Source organism: Oncorhynchus clarkii, chromosome 26 (assembly GCF_045791955.1).
Source record: "Oncorhynchus clarkii lewisi isolate Uvic-CL-2024 chromosome 26, UVic_Ocla_1.0, whole genome shotgun sequence".
Taxonomy (NCBI): domain Eukaryota; kingdom Metazoa; phylum Chordata; class Actinopteri; order Salmoniformes; family Salmonidae; genus Oncorhynchus; species Oncorhynchus clarkii.
Genome location: NC_092172.1, coordinates 33,020,451 through 33,043,357, shown reverse-complemented (window position 1 = coordinate 33,043,357; position 22,907 = coordinate 33,020,451). Strand labels below are relative to the sequence as shown.

The window sequence follows — 22,907 nt, the reverse complement described above, 5'->3', positions numbered from 1 at the left end:
GCAAGATTAGAGATTAGTAGCGAGCAGGCAAGGCCAGGAAAAGAGGCCTTTCCATTCATATCTATATGGCTTCTATTCTCATTATACGTTCACACTAAGCTCAGATTAAAGTATTGCTGGAGCACTCTGAAGAGGACTTGTTGGAGTGGAGAGAGACTTACTCTTGGACTGGCAAATCTGGTCTCTGTGAGTTTCTCTCTCTCTCTCTCTCTCTCTCTCTCTCTCTCTGTCTCACATGCTCTCCTCCTCTCTCCTCCACCCCCCCCCCCTCTCCTTCTAATCCTGTCTGCCATTCATTCACTGGCTGCCTCTTGACAAAGCCCAGAGGTACAGAGTTCCGGACATCCTTGGGCATTCTGTCATGAACAACCGGAGAGGATGGATAATTCCTCTGACACTCCTGCAGCAGTAGCACACATAACCCCAGACGCAACAGATTACCTCCCAGAATAGAAACACCACAAATGATTCCCAACGTCACATCGCCTTGGAAAAAGGACTTCCTATTTTTAGAAGGGGGGTCTGTCAAGACGGGGCTAGGGTGAAGTTGGGGGCAGGGGTTTAGGATGAGATGGAGTTGTGTCTCGTCCCCACTCTCTCTTTCAATTCAATTTCAATTTAAGGGCTTTATTGGCATGGTAAACATATGTTTACATTGTCAAAGCAAGTGAAGTAGATCATAAACAAAAGTTAAATAAACAATACAAATGAACAGTAAACATTACACTCATAAAAGTTACAAAAGAATAAAGACATTTCAAATGTCATATTATGTGCAAATAGTTAAAGTACAAAAGGGAAAATTAATAAACATAAATATGGGTTTGTTCTTCACTGGTTGACCTTTTCTTGTGGCAACAGGTCACAAATATTGCTGCTGTGATGGCACACTGGTATTTCACCCAAATTATATGGGAGTTTGTCAAAATTGGGCTTGTTTTCAAATTCTTTGTGGGTTTCTGTAATTTGAGGGAAATATGTGTCTCTAATATGGTCATACATTGGGCAGGAGGTTAGGAAGTGCAATTCAGTTTCCACCTCATTTTGTGGGCAGTGTGCACATAGCCTGTCTTCCCTTGAGAGTCAGGTCTGCCTATGGCGGCCTTTCTCAATAGCAAGGCTATGCTCACTGAGTCTGTACATAGTCAAAGTGTGAGATCTCCCCAAGGAGATGTGGGTGTGGAGTCAGGCGCAGGTGAAACCAGTTCCAAAGAAAAGGGTGTTTTATTTAACTAGCTCAAAAAACAACAGGACACCGGACTACAGTAATAGCCACGAAAACCCCACTCAGACACAGTTCAGGGAAAAAACACCTGTAAAACATGAGCTAATAAAACGAAACCCAAATTCACTGACAGTTCAAACGAAAACAATTCCGCATGGCACACTGTGGTATTTCACCCAGTAGATATGGGAGTTTATCAAAATTGGGCTTGTTTTCAAATTCTTTGTGTATCTGTGTAATCTGAGGGAAATATGTGTCTCTAATATGGTCATACATTGGGCAGGAGGCTAGGAAGTGCAACTCGGTTTCCACCTGTGGGCAGTGTGCACATAGCCTGTTTTCCCTTGAGTCAGGTCTGCCTATGGCGGCCTTTCTCAATAGCAAGGCTATGTTCACTCAGTCTCTACATAGTCAAAGCTTTCCTTAAGTTTGGGTCAGTCACAGTGTATTCTGCCACTGTGTACTCTCTGTTTAGGGCCAAATAGCATTCTAGTTTGCTCTGTTTTTTTGTTAGTTCTTTCCAATGTGTCAAGTAATTATCTGTTTATTTCTCATGATTTGGTTGGGTCTAATTGTGTTGCTGATCTGGGGCTCTGTGGGGTATGTTTGTGTTTGTGAACAGAGCCCCAGGACCAGCTTGCTTAGGGGACTCTTCTCCATGTTCATCTCTCTGTAGGTGATGGATTTGTTGTGGAAGGTTTGGGAATCGCTTCCTTTTAGGTGGTTTTAGAATTTAACGTCTCTTTTCTGGATTTTTATAATTAGCAGGTATCAGCCTAATTCTGCTCTGCATACATTATTTGGTGTTTTACGTTATATTTTAGCAATTTGGTGTTTGTCCCATTTTGTGAATTATTGATTGGTGATTGGACCCCAGACCTCACAACCATAAAGGGCAATGGGTTTTATATCTGATTCAAGTATTTTTTGCCAGATCCTTATTGGTATGTCGAATTCTATGTTCCTCTTGATGGCATAGAAGGCCCTTCTTGCCTTCTCTCTCTCCGACTACCTCTGTCTGTCTGTTTGTCTCTCTCTCTCTCTCTGCCTGGCCCCTGAGTTCACTTCCTTTGTCTAGGGATGGAGCCCCTGTAATCCCCCAAGCGGACGACTTGAGGGGCCACTCAACAGTCACTCCACAGAGTACACACAGAGGGTTAAATCCAATGGATCCCTCCTCTCGTGAAGTGTGAATAAGTACCAAACATGAGAGACATTGACACATTAGAAATGAAAATGGTTTAAATGTTGTTTTTTAAATGTTTTTTTTTAATATTTGTCATTTTGCACACAAGCAGGAGTGTGTTCTGTTGATTGTGTGCGACCCACTCTATTCAGGTCATTTTTATTCTGTTAGACTAACATTGTGTGACAGAGTGCTGGCACCAGGACAGACAGACCCATTGATCGATCGACAGGCAGACAGGCAGACTAACAGACAGAGAGAGCTGAGACCCAGACAGACAGACTAACAGACAGAGAGAGCTGAGACCCAGACAGACAGACTAACAGACAGAGAGAGCTGAGACCAAGACAGACAGACTAACAGACAGAGAGAGCTGAGACCCAGACAGACAGACTAACAGACAGAGAGAGCTGAGACCCAGACAGACAGACTAACAGACAGAGAGAGCTGAGACCCAGACAGACAGACTAACAGACAGAGAGAGCTGAGACCCAGACAGACAGACTAACAGACAGAGAGAGCTGAGACCCAGACAGACAGACTAACAGATAGAGAGAGCTGAGACCCAGACAGACAGACTAACAGACAGAGAGAGCTGAGACCCAGACAGACAGACTAACAGACAGAGAGAGCTGAGACCCAGACAGACAGACTAACAGACAGAGAGAGCTGAGACCCAGACAGACAGACTAACAGACAGAGAGAGCTGAGACCAAGACAGACAGACTAACAGACAGAGAGAGCTGAGACCCAGACAGACAGACTAACAGATAGAGAGAGCTGAGACCCAGACAGACAGATTAACAGACAGAGAGAGCTGAGACCCAGACAGACAGACCCAGTCATTCATGGCTAGACAGACAGACAGACAGACAGACAGACAGACAGACAGACAGACAGACAGACAGACTAACAGACAGAGAGAGCTGAGACCCGGACAGGCAGACTAACAGACAGAGAGAGCTGAGATCCAGACAGACAGACTAACAGATAGAGAGAGCTGAGACCCAGACAGACAGACTAACAGACAGAGAGAGCTGAGACCCAGACAGGCAGACTAACAGACAGAGAGAGCTGAGACCCAGACAGACAGACTAACAGACAGAGAGAGCTGAGACCCAGACAGACAGACTAACAGACAGAGAGAGCTGAGAGACAGACAGACTAACAGACAGAGAGAGCTGAGACCCAGACAGACAGACAGACAGACAGACAGACTAACAGAGAGAGCTGAGACCCAGACAGACAGACCCAGTCATGCATGGCTAGACAGACAGACAGACAGACAGACAGACAGACAGACAGACAGACAGACAGACCCAGTCAGACATGGCTAGACAGGGCTGTTTGAAGTAAGCCAACGGTTCAGGGACTGTTTTATCTGTGGGGTCTCTGTCATTTGATGGTGGCAGACGTTTCAAGGGTATTTTTTAAAGCACTGATAACAGGATTGGCTAGTGATCAGAGAGGAGCAGCCACAACAACAAGACAGAAGATAAAATATCATTCACTTTATTGTCTGTTGTTTTACCCTAAATCTTTATATTTTGGTAGAATGTAAGCGAGCTAAGGTTGCACAATTCCAGTCACTTTTCCAAAATTCCTAAGTATTCTAGAAATTCTGGTTGGAAGACTCTTGGAATAAGGATGAGAGTAAGCGGAAATACTCCAGTGAATTTGTGGAAAGTTCCCAGAATTTTGCAATCCTAAAGCAACATTCATTTCCCATTGAAAGTGTGTTTCTGTACAAGCTTCTATCTTGTAAGCTAAGGGTTAAAAATAGTTACATTTGCTAAGAGACAGAAAAACATTTTATAGTCATTCATAATCTATTTAAATAAAGTTGATATCGCAAACATGAATACACAAATATAATAAACAATTTGCGTATTCAACTAAATAAACCAACAGTACTCAAGGCTCCAAGAAATCGAGTTAGCACCTTCTTCAAGTCAAAAGTGTAAAAATACTTTCAAACTTTTCAATCTTTGATAACGAAAAATACCTCTGTTTGGATTCTGTATCAGGGTAACATTTATACATTGATGTTCATTCATGGACAAGCTCATTGCTCATTGCCATGTCTTCAGGCCGCAGAGTAATTTATAAAGAATGTACATCAGCCAGCATTATCAGTCAGCTCTCTAAAGTAGTAGGGAGAGTCTCTTAGAAGAGGGTTTAAAACGGAACCCTGAAGACAAGAGAGAGAGGGAGAGGGCATGCCATGGGAGTGGTGTCAAGTGGCAGTTTGTCCAGCTGGCGTGCGTGCGTGCGTGCGTGTGTGCGTGTGCGTGTGCGTGTGCGTGTGTGTGTGTGTGTGTGTGTGTGTGTGAAAATAAATGTGTGCCTTTGTGTCCGTCTATGAATGTGTGTGTGAGACTGTTTTTGTGTGTGTGTCCATTCATTTGTGTATGTGTGTGTGTTTAGAATCATTCCTTATCTTTGAAGAAGTGCCAGGATGGGATGGCTCACTTGCCGACATGACTCCACTTCTCTGGTTCAGAGACAGGAGACAGGAGAGTGGCTGCCTGTCTATTTACAGAGGAGCCGGGACTCCAGTGCATCTACAACCAGTGGATATCCTAAGAGTCTTGTACTACAGGACGGCTGGCGTGAGGGGAGGGCTCTACTGCAGGGCAGCCAGTGCTAGAGGAGATCAGTGTATTGCTGTATATTTTAGGGCAGGGGGATAAAGTCTGTATGCTAGTACAATCAAGGTTAGAATGGGTCCAAGACTGGAGTGGGACCAGGGCTGTAGCCCCAGCTCAGAGTGACGGTCCTCAGGTATTTCCTCCTAAGACAGCCAGGGTTGGAGTGGACCCAGAGGAGTGTTGGAGCTGCAAGTCAGAGCGGTGTATTTCAGAACAGACAGGGGAAAACCATCCAGGGCTTTATTACATCTACAACACAGGAGGCTGGATGAAGGGAGGTGTTGCCCTTCTTTGACCACTGTGTGTTCCAGGCAAGCTATCCAGGGCTACAGTGGATCTACAGCACCTGTTTCCTGTACATCCAGGACTGGTGGAGAGGAGAACTGGATCTGCCCACACTATAATTGATTGGATTTACATAACGCTTTTCAGTGTGCAAAACGCTTTACATGCCGCTGTAGGCTACACCAGGCAGCTCTCCTTCTTCCCCGAGACGCCAGCGGTCAGAGTGCTGTATGTCAGTACATCCAGAAGAAGAGTGGATCCAGTGCTATATCTGATCTAAAACCAAGGAAGAGCATGGAGGTGTGGATGAGACCGCTGTGTTCCTAGACCGCTGTGTTCCTAGACCGCTGTGTTCCTAGACCTCTGTGCTCCTAGACCGCTGTGTTCCTAGACCGCTGTGTTCCTAGACCGCTGTGTTCCACTGTATTAGAATCCTCTTGACTTTCTGAGAGGAAGGCGGCCATTATGACGGAGTGGACGCTCCTCAAACGTCTCCTGGACGCCGTCCACCAGCACTCCACCATGATTGGACGCCTCTGGCTCACCGTCATGGTGATATTTCGCCTCCTCATCATTGCCGTGGCGACTGAGGACGTGTACGCCGATGAGCAGGAGATGTTTATGTGCAACACCCTGCAGCCGGGCTGCGCCACAGTCTGCTATGATGCCTTCGCGCCCATCTCACAGCCGCGCTTCTGGGTCTTCCACATCATCAGCGTCTCGACTCCGTCTCTCTGTTTTATCATATATACATGGCATAATCTGTCGAAGCTGCCGCAGGGACACAGCGGGCAGGGCCAGGGGGTTAACCCAAGGGACTTGTCTCGAGACGGGGGGAAGGATGGAGATCGAGAGGCATTCAACCGGAGCTGTGACTCGGATAGCTGCTCCATCCGTTCACACCGGCACTTAGGTCACAGCTTGGCCAATGTCTTGGAGGGAATCACTGCCCAGAGTCAGAGCCTCCTAAAGGGAGCTGCCACCACTACAGCCACCACCGCCACGTCTCTAACCCAGGCCAGGGCTCGCGTCTACAGAAATAGCCACTACGATGCACCGGGGGGTCCTGGAGGTGGAGGAGGAACTGGAGGCGTCCTCTCCAAGTACTATGTGTTCCATGTGTGTTTCCGGGCGCTGCTGGAGGTGGGCTTTGTCATGGCCCAGTGGTTCCTCTTCGGCTTCCGAGTGCCCGTCCACTTTTTGTGCAAGGCCTCACCCTGCACGCAGCCCGTGGACTGCTACGTGTCACGGCCCACAGAGAAAACCATCTTCCTCCTCTTCATGTTCTGCGTGGGGCTCTTCTGCATCCTCCTCAACCTTCTGGAGCTTCATCATCTAGCATGGAAGAAGATCAGACACTCAGTGAGGCTCAGGGAGGGAGGATCATGGGGGAATTATGGGGTAAAGAAAGGGGGGCAGGAAACCTTTGAGACTTTCTCTCCCGACAGCCCCTCGCTGATGTCGTCTCTGGGCCTTAGGGGTGTCGCCAGTACGACGTTGCTACCAAACTTGGATCTGGTAGTCGACCACCGGCCTGACTGGACCTGTGCTGGGAACTGTTCCCCATTTAATAAGGAGCCTGATGCTGATATAGAGACAGAGCTGCAGCTTCCCAACAACCAGGATCTCCAGAGAGGAGAGACACAGCTTCTGAAGAGCAAAGGGAAGGGCTGGAAATCCAAGCTGCGCAGTACGGAGGTCTGGATATGAAGGAAAGAATTGAAACGCTGTATAGTTCTCTGGCATTATTCCATGACATCTACTAGGGAATGACTTATGTTACTTACGCTGTATTTGCAAGTCCATACAGATGTACTGTGGTACTCATCACTGGTAATGTTGTTTCCCAAGAAAATAGAGAAAATACACCAGAGTACCTGAGTGTCTGAGGTGTGGATATGAGCGAACATTTGACCAAGCTTCCCTCAGCACTGTGCTGTTTACAACTGTGGTTCTCAAGCATTTATGACGCACAAAAACCTTTAGGAATAGAGACACATTTTGACTGACTCAACATTTTTGACTAAAGCTAGAATAGAACAAGTTGTTCCAGCCACAACCCAAAAGATTTCAGCCCTCACCTGCCATTTGGGAATCACTGGTCTATAGACATGATATACTTGGTGAGTCTTAAAACCTGAAATCCACTAAAAGGATGAAAATGTACATTTTCCACCAATGTTGTACTGTACCAAGGTCAGTTCTATGCGTGTCAATTGTCCTATATGTGGAAAATGTTACTTCGTAGCAGGGCTCTGAGCCCTCAATTATGAGGGCTATTTATTCTATTGTATATTTCAATTGAAGCAATTGAAGGGCTGAAGTCAATTTAATTTCCACTCAAGTCTATAAAGGAAAGGAATTAATTGTCCATCACTTTCAATACTTATGAGGATTTTAAAATGTTTTTCATTCACTGGGTTGGTCGTTGGAATGGAACTGAGCCCAACCTGCTGAGGTGAGTGTATAGAGACTCATACATACTGGAACTGTGCTGTGTATGGTAGGAACAAATAAATACTGAAAAGGCAAACGTGTTAAAAGTTATTCAACTATTTAAAACAACAACAAAGATGGCTCAGTAATTGCTTTTCATTTATTTACGCAATATACAGTACGTATGAATATATTCATTTACAACATCAATAAAACACATTTTATATAGATTATGTTCCAGAAAATAAATGAAATCCAAAAAGGAGGTGATGAAGTATGTACAGCCAGTTTCCATCGACTAAGTTTGGGGTGAAGTGACACTGAACAGAGTGGTTTCAGAGCTGCTTAAGTAGAGCAAAGAGAACAGTAACAGTGGACATGGACATATAGTCCAGCTGTAGTGTTGGGGAAGTGTCATCTCAGTCATCACACAGTGGCTTTGTCCCAAATGGGACGGACACACACTGTCAACCATCAGACAGACACCTTAAGAAAGCAGCAGGCCATTACAGAACAGAAGGGTTGGGCTTCAGAACTATCTTCTTCCACAGTGAAGGTTTTTCCATTTCTTATGCTGCCTCCTACAAAAATCTGTTTTCTCTCTCACATTTAAATCCGTGGCTACAGTCTTTCTTTTTAAATCATGCAAACAGGGGTTTTCCATATTCACTAGCAATATGAAAACAGTGTGTATTACCTTTAGACACCTTTGGACATGGTCCTACATTTCCCCTGTTGTCTAGTTCGTGTAGTTGGTCCAGAACATGGTCCTACATTTCCCCTGTTGTCTAGTTCGTGTAGTTGGTCCAGAACATTGTTCTACTTAGAGAAAGAAGATGCTTAAGAATGTTTAAGTGTATTTTGGTAGAAAAACCCAATCCAGACTTTTGGGTAAAGGGAATGTCCACAACACTACAGTGGCTTTTTAAATACTGTTTTTCTAAATGAAAAAGGAAAACAAATGACCATCCATGGTGATGATTCAGTTATGGCATTGTTGTTCAATCATTCTGGAGTTATCCATTCTGTTGAATGGTGAACATATAAAATCCAGAGCTATATATACACAGTACATAATACTTATTATAGGGCTCTGATAAATTCCATTCTCAGCAGAGAGAGAGAGGCTATTGGCAGTTAAAAACCAACTATCAGGCTAAAGAGACGTGTCAATTAGAAGGTCAGGTCAGAGCAATGCAGCACTTCCTAAATAAGCCCAGGGTTATCGGACTTCAGACATGATACTAGACAGGCATATCTCATTAAAGGCACACTTCATTGCTTCTATTTCTGGTCACCTGTGAGGCCTTAGATAACACCTGTTTGTTTTGAAGGCTTGAGAGTCCATAGACAAAGAAGAGCCTGACTGATGTGAATCAAACAGTGTTAGTTTTGTTTGTGTGTTTGGTTTCGAGAGTGCCAGTACTTTGTGGCACTACCACAGGGGAAAGAAAAGTGACAAAGTATGCCTTTAATGTGTATCATTTTGAGACTTCATTCAATCTACAATGGTGGTCTGACGTTACATGGCAGACAAACTGTTTCATCACATACAGTACATATCGTGGTCCATATCAATCTATTTATTCACCATCAGACGGTACTGTACTCTCATGGTGAAGGACATAGAAAGTGCAGTGCTTGAGGAGAAACTAGAAAACATACAGTATGTGCATGTCCGGAGGTGCACGTTCGGGTCTAAAGCTTCAGTGCAATACAGACAACATTTTAAAAAGCACTTAAACGGTCCAAGTGGGTCAAGGCATTCACCCCCGTCTGACACAGAACAGTGGTACAGTCCTTAGAGGAGTTTTTACGTCACAGTAAGACCAGACCATGTAAACACAGAGAGAGAGAGAGAGGGACATTCAGAGTTGTAAAATCAGTTCCTTACAGTTTAAAAATATGTGTTTGGGATAACACTTAAGAGCACAACAGGCAGACAGGCAGGCAGACGGACAACAGGAACAACTCTGGGCACATGTTAAAGCCTATAATAACCTAGAACTAGGGACTAGAGTTTGTCTTGGTCGGGTAACATGGTCAGGCATAACTCCTGGTCCTACAGATAGCAGCAGAGAAAAGGAACAAAAAGACCACTCCTAACTCAACATCAACACTTGAAAACCAAACGGAGATGCACAGTAGCAATGTGGATTTTTCCAGGAGACTCCATTTAGTTTTCTCATAGTGGCAGATCATGAGAAAAGCATCATCTTTGATAACCTGGAATGACTTTTCTTCAGTTAGTCCACACCTGTTACACAGCGATTTTCAGGTGATTATTTTAGTTGTCTTGTCTGATGGCGTCACCTGTAGCTGCTCCAAATGGAACACAGTTTGGGGGAGGAACCCTGATTTTCACATTCCACAAACCATGAAAAGAACAATGTAGAAAATAAATATTGTAAAAGACAAAGAGAAAAGTAGTACACTTATTGAATGTCTGTGGCGAAAAGCAAGGCGTGGTCATCTGAGGAGGACTTTGATGAAGTGTGTTGTGATCAATTTCATATGACGATTTCATGGAGTTTGTGGTTTGGGTTAGGGGCTGTGTGGGTGCTGGGGTATTGGAGGGTTGTTGTCTGAGACTAGGGATTACATGTAGTTTTGACAATAAATTAGACATAGGTTTGTGCTAAGAGTTGTTGTGCTAGGAGTTGTTGTGCTGAGAGTTGTGCTGAAATCCCAAATATACCCATATCCCCTCTAACCCCTACACACTCCTATTGATCTTAAAGGATTGGTATTAACAAGATCAGATTAGCTTCACTCTGCCTTCTGATAGACTGCTTAGAATGTCCACTTCCTTCCTTATACCTGTCCAATCTTTTCAGATCTACAAAAGTGTCTAGGGTATAGGGTCGATTTGGGATTGAGTACTGTGTTTCTAAGGCTGAGGATGTAAGGGTAGGGACTGGAGGCTGGGGGTTGATGACAGGAGGCTTGAGGGTGGGGATTGAAGTCTGATGAAATGGACACTGTGTATAATCCCAAATCGACACCAAGACCCTGAGCCCTATGCCCCTGTGGAGATCTGAGTGGATTCAACCGGTGCAATCTATATGGAAATACCTCTCAGATCAAAATAACAACATCCTCTCAGATCTCCACAGGTGCATAGGGTGTAGGGACCAGGGGAGGCTGTGAGGAGGTTGGGCTCTGGAGATTGGTCCCTGATTGGGTGGTGTCCTGTCCGTTCCTGTCTCACTGGGGCAGGGGTACGATAACCTCCACATAGTTGATTGGGAAAAAGCCAGAGTCTCCGTTTATCATGCCTTCGTACCAGTTGTCATCTATCTGGTTGGTGAGGATGATGATGTCACCCTCCTTAAAGCCCAGCTCACCATCGTTCTCTGGCTCAAAGTCATACAGGGACCTGGCACACGGCTGGTCCAGCACCTCCGATTCTGGAGGGAGGGAGGAGAAGGGGTGGGGGGAGAGGGAGGATAAGGGGTGAGGGAGGGAGGAGAAGAGGTGAAGGGGGAGAGGGAATGAGAGGGGGATGGGGGGTAGGAGGAGAGGGGGTAAAAATAGAGAACTGTCAAACATCAGCATGTATCGTCTTCTGTTCCCAGGAGTGTCTCTTCCTCTGATAAGGATCTGATGTGGGTTGGTGCAGCAAAACAAATCCAACACATTAAGACAAACAGACAGTGGTGTGACAGTGACAGTATGGAGGAGTAGAGGACAGTTTCAGTAGACTGGGTTGTTGTTGGACCAAGGTATGAGGGTGCGCGTGTGTGTGTGTGTGTGTGTGTGTGTGTGTGTGTTACTCACGGTGGCTGTTGAAAGTGGGACTCTCTGGCCAGGACAGAGGAATGGTGGTGAAGGGATCAGCTGGGTGAGAGATGGATGGAGAAACATGGAGATGGAAGATGAGACAAGCACCAACAAACACAATGCCTGTAACTTTCCTAAAATTCCCAGGTTTTCCAGAAATGACCCCCGGTTGTACTGCTTTTTCAATCCTGATTCCAGGAATCTTCCAACACAATGTTTTTGTTGTTGAAATATACGTGATTTTGCGACCCTACCCTACTCATGACGGGTTTGATCCCAGGCTGTGTTGCAGCTGGCCGTGACCGGGAGACCCATGAGGCGGCGCACAATTGGCCCAGCGTCGTCCGGGTTAGGGGAGGGTTTGGCCAGACGGGATGTAATTGTCCCATCGCGCTCTAGCGGCTCCTTGTGGCGGGCCAGGTGCATGCACGCTGACTTCGGTCGCCAGCTGTACAGTGTTTCCTCCGACACGTTGGTGCGGCTGGCTTCCGGGTTAAGCGAGCAGTGTGTCAAGAAGCAGTGAGGCTTGGCGGGGTCGTGTTTCGGAGGACGCATGGCTCTCGACCTTCGCCTCTCCCGAGTCCGTACAGGAGTTGCAGCGATGGAACAAGACTATAACTACCAATTGGATATCACAAAAATAAACTGACTGCCAAACTTTAATCTGAGGGGATAACAGCTTTTATCTTAATCTGTTAAACCTATTACAGATGTGTTCTTTTCAGTGTGCTATTTGTAACTGCTCTTAGCGGTGTAGGGTGAAGTTGACCTTAGACGCTGATCCTGAGGCAGTTTTGCATTTCTCCCACTAATGGTTTAACCCAGAGTCATTTTCATGGAGGCTGTTACACCCTCTAACCACATGAGGGCAGAAATCTGCTTTTTTAAAGTCACATTGATGGAGCCAGAGAACTTGGAAGTTATTATTTGGCTAAAAATGATCATGACTTCACAGGAGTTTTGATTTGTCTCAGATGATCTCCAGAGAGGCAGAATAAGTCATTTTTAAGACTATGTATGGGTGCGACACCTGTTTGATGTGATCATTCCAAGTATACCTACTTTTCCCATTTCCATTTACTGTGTGGTTGATCTGGATGTCTGCAAAGAACCACAGACACATATAACATGACTTATGACTTGGGAAAAATAACAATGGGTGAAAGGATAACATGGACAAACTGATGGGGCTGATCAAAACAAATATGAGCAGAATTGATACACACACACACACACACACACACACACACACACACACACACACAGTACAGTACAGTACCTGAGGACTTGAGTGAGGAGCTATATGATCCATTGTGTTGAGTGTTGTCTATGGTCTCAATGCTGCTCATGATGGACTTTGGTTTAAATTCTCTCTTCGGTCGACTGCTGGCTGAGGATATCCTGTGAGAGGCATTATGATGTTATCCACTGTGGCCCAACAACATGTGTACATTACTGGCTGAGGATACCCTGTGGGAGGCATTATGATGTTATCCACTGTGGCACAACAACATGTGTACATTACTGGCTGAGGATACCCTGTGGGAGGCATTATGATGTTATCCACTGTGGCCCAACAACATGTGTACATTACTGGCTGAGGATACCCTGTGAGAGGCATTATGATGTTATCCACTGTGGCCCAACAACATATGTACATTACTGGCTGAGGATACCCTGTGAGAGGCATTATGATGTTATCCACTGTGGCCCAACAACATGTGTACATTACTGGCTGAGGATACCCTGTGAGAGGCATTATGATGTTATCCACTGTGGCCCAACAACATGTGTACATTACTGGCTGAGGATACCCTGTGAGAGACATTATGATGTTATCCACTGTGGCCCAACAACATGTGTACATTACTGGCTGAGGATACCCTGTGAGAGGCATTATGATGTTATCCACTGTGGCCCAACAACATGTGTACATTACTGGCTGAGGATACCCTGTGAGAGGCATTATGATGTTATCCACTGTGGCCCAACAACATGTGTACATTACTGGCTGAGGATACCCTGTGAGAGGCATTATGATGTTATCCACTGTGGCCCAACAACATGTGTACATTACTGGCTGAGGATACCCTGTGAGAGGCATTATGATGTTATCCACTGTGGCCCAACAACATGTGTACATTACTGGCTGAGGAGACCCTGTGAGAGGCATTATGATGTTATCCACTGTGGCCCAACAACATGTGTACATTACTGGCTGAGGATACCCTGTGAGAGGCATTATGATGTTATCCACTGTGGCCCAACAACATGTGTACATTACTGGCTGAGGATACCCTGTGAGAGGCATTATGATGTTATCCACTGTGGCCCAACAACATGTGTACATTACTGGCTGAGGATACCCTGTGAGAGGCATTATGATGTTATCCACTGTGGCCCAACAACATGTGTACATTACTGGCTGAGGATACCCTGTGAGAGGCATTATGATGTTATCCACTGTGGCCCAACAACATGTGTACATTACTGGCTGAGGATACCCTGTGAGAGGCATTATGATGTTATCCACTGTGGCCCAACAACATGTGTACCTTACTGGCTGAGGATACCCTGTGAGAGGCATTATGATGTTATCCACTGTGGCCCAACAACATGTGTACCTTACTGGCTGAGGATACCCTGTGAGAGGCATTATGATGTTATCCACTGTGGCCCAACAACATGTGTACATTACTGGCTGAGGATACCCTGTGGGAGGCATTATGATGTTATCCACTGTGGCCCAACAACATGTGTACCTTACTGGCTGAGGATACCCTGTGAGAGGCATTATGATGTTATCCACTGTGGCCCAACAACATGTGTACATTACTGGCTGAGGATACCCTGTGAGAGGCATTATGATGTTATCCACTGTGGCCCAACAACATGTGTACATTACTGGCTGAGGATACCCTGTGAGAGGCATTATGATGTCATCCACTGTGGCCCAACAACATGTGTACATTACTGGCTGAGGAGACCCTGTGAGAGACATTATGATGTTATCCACTGTGGCCCAACAACATGTGTACATTACTGGCTGAGGATACCCTGTGAGAGGCATTATGATGTTATCCACTGTGGCCCAACAACATGTGTACATTACTGGCTGAGGATACCCTGTGAGAGGCATTATGATGTTATCCACTGTGGCCCAACAACATGTGTACATTACTGGCTGCATAGTCTAAAGTGGTTTCCTCCTGTCCTTGTCCTGTTTCCTTCAACTGGTTGGTTTTCCTTCAATTGGTTGGTTTTCCTTCAATTTGGTTTTCAATTTAGTGCAATTAGAATGTGACCTGAGGATGATTTTTTTTAATTCAGGCAGTGAATTTCAACTTGAATCAGAATTACTGAATTGAAAACTGAAAAGGTGAAAGCAAAATGGCGGATGCTCACTAGGGAGTTGCTTTCACGTGTCCAGCTCTTTCACATCAGTGCAGAATAAGGGAAGGAGACGAGGAGGCAGGCTGTTTAGGGACTGTGGAGTGTGGTAGCTGTAGTTAGTTAGTTGCCTGTTTTGTAGTTGGGTGTTGAGGTCTTCTAGGATCTCCAAAGACTGACGGTGGTAGTCTAACGCAGCTTCAACCAACGCTGACAGCTGACTCACCTGCTCCACCTACCAAACACACAACACAAGAATATCATCCATCTTATCAAGCACTTTATCTTGTATGAAGAACATGTAGTGAACTATTTTTTGGTAAGATTGACATTGCGTTTGTACTGTAAAGTGCTGCACTTGTTGCAACAACTGTTGTTGTCAATACGGGATATACAACTGATTGACTGATTCAAATCCTGTTGTATTTTTTCATGCTTTGTAACCAAAAGGTGGACTAACAGTGAAATGCTTTCTGATGGGAAAGAAAATAGAGAAATAATAGAAAAGTAAAACACGTAATAATAAAAGTAATAATAGATACATAATGAGTAACTATAACTTGTAACTTATATACAAAAGCTACCAGTACTGAGTTGATGATAACTTACTTATATACAAGAGGTACCAGTACTGAGTTGATGTGCAGGGGTATGAGGTAATAACTTGACTATATACAAGAGGTACCAGTACTGAGTTGATGTGCAGGGGTATGAGGTAATAACTTGACTATATACAAGAGGTACCAGTACTGAGTTGATGTGCAGGGGTATGAGGTAATAACTTGACTATATACAAGAGGTACCAGTACTGAGTTGATGTGCAGGGGTATGAGGTAATAACTTGACTATATACAAGAGGTACCAGTACTGAGTTGATGTGCAGGGGTATGAGGTAATAACTTGACTATATACAAGAGGTACCAGTACTAGGTTGATGTGCAGGGGTATGAGGTAATAACTTGGCTATATACAAGAGGTACCAGTACTGAGTTGATGTGCAGGGGTATGAGGTAATAACTTGGCTATATACAAGAGGTACCAGTACTGAGTTGATGTGCAGGGGTATGAGGTAATAACTTGACTATATACAAGAGGTACCAGTACTGAGTTGATGTGCAGGGGTATGAGGTAATAACTTGACTATATACAAGAGGTACCAGTACTGAGTTGATGTGCAGGGGTATGAGGTAATAACTTGACTATATACAAGAGGTACCAGTACTGAGTTGATGTGCAGGGGTATGAGGTAATAACTTGGCTATATACAAGAGGTACTAGTACTGAGTTGATGTGCAGGGGTATGAGTTAATAACTTGGCTATATACAAGAGGTACCAGTACTGAGTTGATGTGCAGGGGTATGAGGTAATAACTTGGCTATATACAAGAGGTACCAGTACTGAGTTGATGTGCAGGGGTATGAGGTAATAACTTGGCTATATACAAGAGGTACCAGTACTAGGTTGATGTGCAGGGGTATGAGGTAATAACTTGGCTATATACAAGAGGTACCAGTACTGAGTTGATGTGCAGGGGTATGAGGTAATAACTTGGCTATATACAAAAGGTACCAGTGCTGAGTTGATGTGCAGGGGTATGAGGTAATAACTTGGCTATATACAAGAGGTACCAGTGCTGAGTAGATGTGCAGGGGTATGAGGTAATAACTTGGCTATATACAAGAGGTACCAGTACTGAGTTAATGTGCAGGGGTATGAGGTAATAACTTGGCTATATACAAGAGGTACCAGTACTGAGTTGATGTGCAGGGGTATGAGGTAATAACTTGGCTATATACAAGAGGTACCAGTACTGAGTTGATGTGCAGGGGTATGAGGTAATAACTTGACTATATACAAGAGGTACCAGTGCTGAGTTGATGTGCAGGGGTATGAGGTAATAACTTGGCTATATACAAGAGGTACCAGTACTGAGTTGATGTGCAGGGGTAATAGGTATTGAGGTAGATAGGTACATATAACTAGGATAAAGGGACAGATAATAAACAGTAGCAGCAGCGTAGGTGATGAGTCAAAAAAGTTAGTGCAAAAAGGGTCAATGCTATTTGGTGAACTATTTAACTAACTATTTATCAGTCTTACGGCTTGGGGGTAGAAGCTGTTCAGGGTCCTGTTGGTTCCAGACTTGGTGCATCGGTACCACTTGACATGCAGTAACAGAGAGAACAGCATATGACTTGGGTGGCTGGAGTCTTTGAAAAAATGTTGGGCCTTCCTCTGACACCGCCTGGTATAGAGGTCCTGGATGGCAGGGAGCACGGCGCCAGTGATGTACTGGGCCGTCCGAACTATCCTCTGTGGTACCTTGCAGTTGGATGCCAAGCTGTTGCCATACCAAGTGGTGATGCAGCCAGTCAAGATGCTCTCAATGGTGCAGCTGTAAAACGTTTGGAGGATCTGAGGGCCCATGCCTAATATTTTCAGCCTCCTGAGGAGGTGTGTTTGGACCATGATAGATACTTAGTGATGAGGACACCGAGGAACTTGAAGCTCTCAACCTGCTCCACTACAGCACCGTCGATGTGAATGGGGGCTGCTCGGCTCTCTGTTTCCTGTAGTCCATGACCAGCTCCTTTGTCTTGCTGACATTGAGGGAGAAGCTGTCTTGGCACCACACTGCTTGATTGATTCTGCTAGCAGGGTGTTTAGGCCTCAGAGCTCCAGCGAGTGTCACAGACAGAGAGAACGTGTTTACAAAACCCTATAACTTTAATCATGAAACCCTCACTGAACCCTCTCTCTGGTTAGGACATAGAGATAAACTCTGTGACTTTTCAGCTGCAGCAGAGGCTACCATCCCCCATCTCAGCCTCAGGCCTGTTAGGGACCAGGTTGCCAGGGAACACAGTCAGCTGACCTGGTCAGCCAATCACAGGTCCTATCTGGTGAGGTAACAGACCTATTCAAGCCTGTTCTTTAGTTGGACACAGGGGGTGCAGAGAGACAACAGTTCAGAAGAACTCTGCACCACCTCAACACAACTCACCACTGGGCCCTTCCTAAAAGGACAAGAACTCTGCACCACCTCAACACAACTCACCCCTTCCTACAAGGACAAGAACTCTGTACCACCTCAACACAACTGACCACTGGGCCCTTCCTACAAGGACAAGAACTCTGCACCACCTCAACTCACCCCTTCCTACAAGGACAAGAACTTTGCACCACCTCAACACAACTCACCACTGGGCCCTTCCTACAAGGACAAGAACTCTGCACCACCTCAACACAACTCACCCCTTCCTACAAGGACAAGAACTCTGTACCACCTCAACACAACTGACCACTGGGCCCTTCCTACAAGGACAAGAACTCTGCACCACCTTAACACAACTCACCCCTTCCTACAAGGACAAGAACTCTGCACCACCTCAACACAACTCACCACTGGGTCCTTCCTACAAGGACAAGAACTCTGCACCACCTCAACTCACCCCTTCCTACAAGGACAAGAACTCTGCACCACCTCAACACAACTCAACACTGGGCCCTTCCTACAAGGACAAGAACTCTACACCACCTCAACACAACTCACCACTGGGCCCTTCCTACAAGGACAAGAACTCTGCACCACCTCAACACAACTCACCCCTTCCTACAAGGACAAGAACTCTGTACCACCTCAACACAACTGACCACTGGGCCCTTCCTACAAGGACAAGAACTCTGCACCACCTTAACACAACTCACCCCGTCCTACAAGGACAAGAACTCTGCACCACCTCAACACAACTCACCACTGGGCCCTTCCTACAAGGACAAGAACTCTGCACCACCTCAACTCACCCCTTCCTACAAGGACAAGAACTCTGCACCACCTTAATGTTTATATATATATATATTTACCTTTATTTAACTAGGCAAGTCAGTTAAGAACTGCCTACCAGGGAACAATGGGTTAACAGCCTTGTTCAGGGGCAGAACAACAGATTTTTACCTTGTCAGCTCAGGGATTCGATACTGCAACCTTTTGGTTACTGGCCCAACGCTCAAACCACTAGGCTACCTGCCACCTCAATACAACTCACCCTGGACCCTTCCTACAAGCCTGGACTTCCCAATCGTGTGTTTGTGCGTCACTGACCACAAAACCACTTTCAACGATTCTATTCCTCTTCCTCTTTGCTGTGTGTGTGTGTGTGTGTGTGTGTGTGTGTGTGTGTGTCTGTTTGGTGTATGGAAATGTGTGAATTGTAACCCTGCCTCCTACTGGTCATCTCCATCCTCTAACCGGGGCGCTTGGACAGTTCACCTATAATGGAAACTGGCACCTTTATTGCAGACCACCACATGGTGGCACTCTTTTTCAGAGAGAGAGAACGAGAGAGCGAGAACCGTTACAACAGGTAGCATATGCCTCTACTATTCACTCACATCGTTCTCCAGGAAGTTGAACATGCTCCTCTCGGCCAGCTCTTTGCTCTCCTCAAACTTCTCAACTGCCTGACGGATCTCCTCGTCAGGCACCTTCCCCTGACGCTTCTTCTTATAGTCAAAGTCCAACCGCCTCCCCTCCAGCTTCTTCAGGTGATGCTGCACACAAGACAATCAGGAGAGATGATTGACAAGGGCCAATATGGTGCAGTACAGAGGCTCTTCCCAGGAGGAATTGACAACGGCCCTCCTCAAAACCTTCATGAAACATTTAAAATAACTAATACAAATTAAACATTGCAAAATACAATTTTACAAAATTGCAAGTATACAACTTTTATGCACATCCCATATGGGCCCTGGTCAAAAGTAGTGCACTATAAAGGGAATAGGGTGCCATTTGTGATGCACACATGGAGTTCTGAAAGCTAATAGACACTGAGATGTAATATACCACTGACCGTGATCTCCTTGAGGTCTTTGTCCTGTAAGTTCTGGAGTGGGTCAATAAAGTTTTATTTGACACTGATGTCCAGAGAGTCTTTCACGTCGGCCATCTGCCTCATGGCCTCACCGATGTCCACCAACGCACCGCCTGCAGACAAAAAACACCTGGCTCGTATTCACAAGGTACCAAACAGAAGAAAACAGGCCCAAACTGGGAGGGACCTACCCGAACTTGTCCAATAAGAAACACTTGTTTTCATTTTCTGTTGCAAAACCTTTTTCTACGGTTTAACATAATACGACCGTGCTGTCAGATACGAGCGAAACATGCGAAACAGAATCATGGTGGTTCTGACAGTGAGTGGGTTTGAGAGTAAGGTGCTAGCAAACACCAGGGTTGAGGGTTTGATTCCCGCATGGGCCACTTTCACTGAATTCATGTGTCGCTAACAACTTACAGCAAGAAGGGGATGCAGGATCAATTAATTAACTATCTAGCAATTATATATAGAATTCCATATCAGTGTGCATTATTCAATGGAATTGCAAAGTTAAATCGAGATCCCTGAGAAATAATGATTTGGTTTCTAGATAGTTGATAACTGGATGATGTAACACCTGTTTGAAGTTTATATTGAATATTAAGGTCTGGTTTTCAAGACACAGATGAAGTCTAGGCTGGGATTCATTCACAGAGCAGCACACTGTTGAAGGTTATTCATGCTTGAACCAACATTCGCAGCATTTATTATGAATGTGATCACCGAATGTATTTTAAAAGGCGCATTGTCTGCTGCCAAGTGTACTGCTCTATAGCACACCTTCCATTGAGTCCTGGCCTTCATCTTTCACTAAGATGGGAACATGGGCTTTAGTCTAGAACTACCCTTCATTTGTGTCTGGGAAACTGGGCCTATACTAATGATATTATCAAAACCCATGTTCAGAGTAAGTACGTTTTGTAGCCACCAGGTGTCAGAGTTGAGACGGGAAGCAGCTCAACAAAGCCACAGGTTTTCACAGGCGGAAACACAGTACAGACTAGCTGGCTGCACACAGGGTGTGTGTGTGTGTGTGTGTGTGTGTGTGTGTGTGTGTGTGTGTGTGTGTGTGTGTATGTGTGTGTGTGTGTGTGCGTGTGTGGCGAGCGAGCGAGCGTGGGTGGGTTGGTGGGCGTGTGCACAGTCAGGTTAGGATGAAAAGCTTTTCAAAGGCTTCCTCTCGTGCTCCTCACAGCCCTCACATAGCACAGCGTGTGTTTCTGTGTGTGTGTGTGCACGTATGTGTGCTGAACGTGTGTGTGTGTGATTCATACCGAAGGAGGACTGGTCTCCCAGATCATGTCCATAGCGCATCATACAGTCCCCCAGTAGGCCCTCGGTCTGTGGGTATCCTGTGGTCTTCACCTGTCCTCTCATCTTCGACACTGTGTTTAACATCCCCAACTTGGCTCTGGAAGCTACAACAAAACACATGGAGTGATTACTTTTTATTTGTGTTTGTTTTATTTGTCACCAGCAACATACCACCCTGCATCACACTGCTGACTTGCTTTCATTCATCCATCCATCCATCCATCCATCCATCCATCCACCCCTTCCATCCACCCATCCATCCATCCATCACCCCTTCCATCCATACACCTCTTCCATCCATCCAACCACCTCTTCCATCCATCCATCCATCCATCCACCCCTTCCATCCATCCACCCCTTCCATCCATCCATCCACCCCCTCCATCCATCCACCCCATCCATCCATCCATCTATCCATCCATCCATCATCCCTTCATCCATCCATCCATCTGTCCACCCCATCCATCCATCCATCCATCCAGCCACCCCTTCCATCCATCCATCCATCCACCCCTTCCATCCATCCAACCACCCCTTCCCTCCATCCACCCCTTCCATCCATCCATCCACCCATTCCATCCATCCAACCCTTCCATCCATCCATCCATCCACCCCTTCCTTCCATCCTTCCATCCATCCATCCTCCTGATCCATCCATCCATCCACCCCTTCATCCATCCATCCATCCATCCACCCCTTCCATCCATCCTAACCATTCACCTACATAGTAAAGTTCTTTAACTTCTGCATTATTTAACCAACTTCAAAGATATCATCTTCACCAACTCTGAACATTAGTCAATATTCTGTAAAGTGTTGTCTCACCTGGGTTAGGTTGTAGGTATTCTGTTGTTTTGGTCAAGAGGTCCAACACTGATTTGTTGGTGACATCGATTTTCTAGAAACAAGATGATCATGTTAGCTCAATAGAGAGGGTCTTTATTTCAGCACGTATTGGTTACAAGAAGACAACTGTTCTTCCACCTTGGTCCTGGAGACTAGAGGTCGACCTCTACTGGAGACCCTTCCAGCCTATTGTAGGTCTGTGTTTCAGCCCAGTACCAACACAGCCGATCCAACAACTCAAACACTTGATGGTGAGTTGAGAAGTTGAATCAGGTTTTTTTGTATTGAGCTGGAACAAAAGCCTGCACCCCCTGCAGGAACCTGACTCAACCACTTAAACACTCAATGATAGGTTGATTCAGGTGTGTTTCCACTGGGCAATTACTGGTTGAATCAACGTTGTTTCCACGTCATTTTACCCCAAATCATCAACGTAAGGGCATTTCGCCTTTTTTTCACCCGACTTTTATCCCAAATCCAATGACATGGTGAATGTACAGTTGAAGTCAGAAGTTTACATACACCTTAGCCAAGTACATTTAAACTCAGTTTTTCACAATTCCTGACATTTAATCCTAGTAGAAATTCCCTGTTTTATGTCAGTTAGCATCAACACTTCATTTTAAGAATGTGGAATGTCAGAATAATAGTAGAGAGAATGATTTATTTCAGCTTTAATTTCGTTCATCACATTCCCAGTGGGTCAGAAGTTTACATACACTCAATTAGTAACTGTGTCAGGTTTGTAGACACTTTGCTCGCACACGCTTTTTCAGTTCTGCCCACAAATGTTCTATAGGATTAAGCTCAGAGCTTTGTGATGGCCACTCCAATACCATGACTTTGTTGTCCTTAACCCATTTTGCCACAACTTTGGAAGTATGCTTCGGGTCATTGTCCATTTGGAAGA

At 45.3% G+C, this 22,907-nt stretch overlaps 2 protein-coding genes across 2 annotated transcripts in view; one reads left to right on the top strand and one right to left on the bottom strand.

Moving 5' to 3' along the window:
• The first annotated feature begins 5,812 nt into the window (after nucleotides 1-5,812).
• LOC139384935 (gap junction delta-2 protein-like) lies at nucleotides 5,813-7,057 on the top strand. The gene has a single exon (XM_071129846.1). It carries the CDS (start codon nucleotides 5,813-5,815, stop codon nucleotides 7,055-7,057), a length of 1,245 nt encoding a protein of 414 aa, XP_070985947.1.
• Nucleotides 7,058-7,924: 867 nt separating this feature from the next.
• The window catches only part of LOC139384422 (SH3-domain GRB2-like 3a), a 45,366-nt gene continuing 30,383 nt past the window's right edge, over nucleotides 7,925-22,907 (bottom strand). Inside the window, 9 exon segments of the mRNA XM_071129186.1 lie at nucleotides 7,925-11,193; nucleotides 11,564-11,623; nucleotides 12,629-12,667; nucleotides 12,846-12,967; nucleotides 15,088-15,191; nucleotides 19,350-19,508; nucleotides 19,811-19,944; nucleotides 21,112-21,255; nucleotides 21,977-22,049. Coding sequence (XP_070985287.1) covers nucleotides 10,991-11,193; nucleotides 11,564-11,623; nucleotides 12,629-12,667; nucleotides 12,846-12,967; nucleotides 15,088-15,191; nucleotides 19,350-19,508; nucleotides 19,811-19,944; nucleotides 21,112-21,255; nucleotides 21,977-22,049 — 1,038 coding nt within the window. The 3' untranslated portion in view covers nucleotides 7,925-10,990.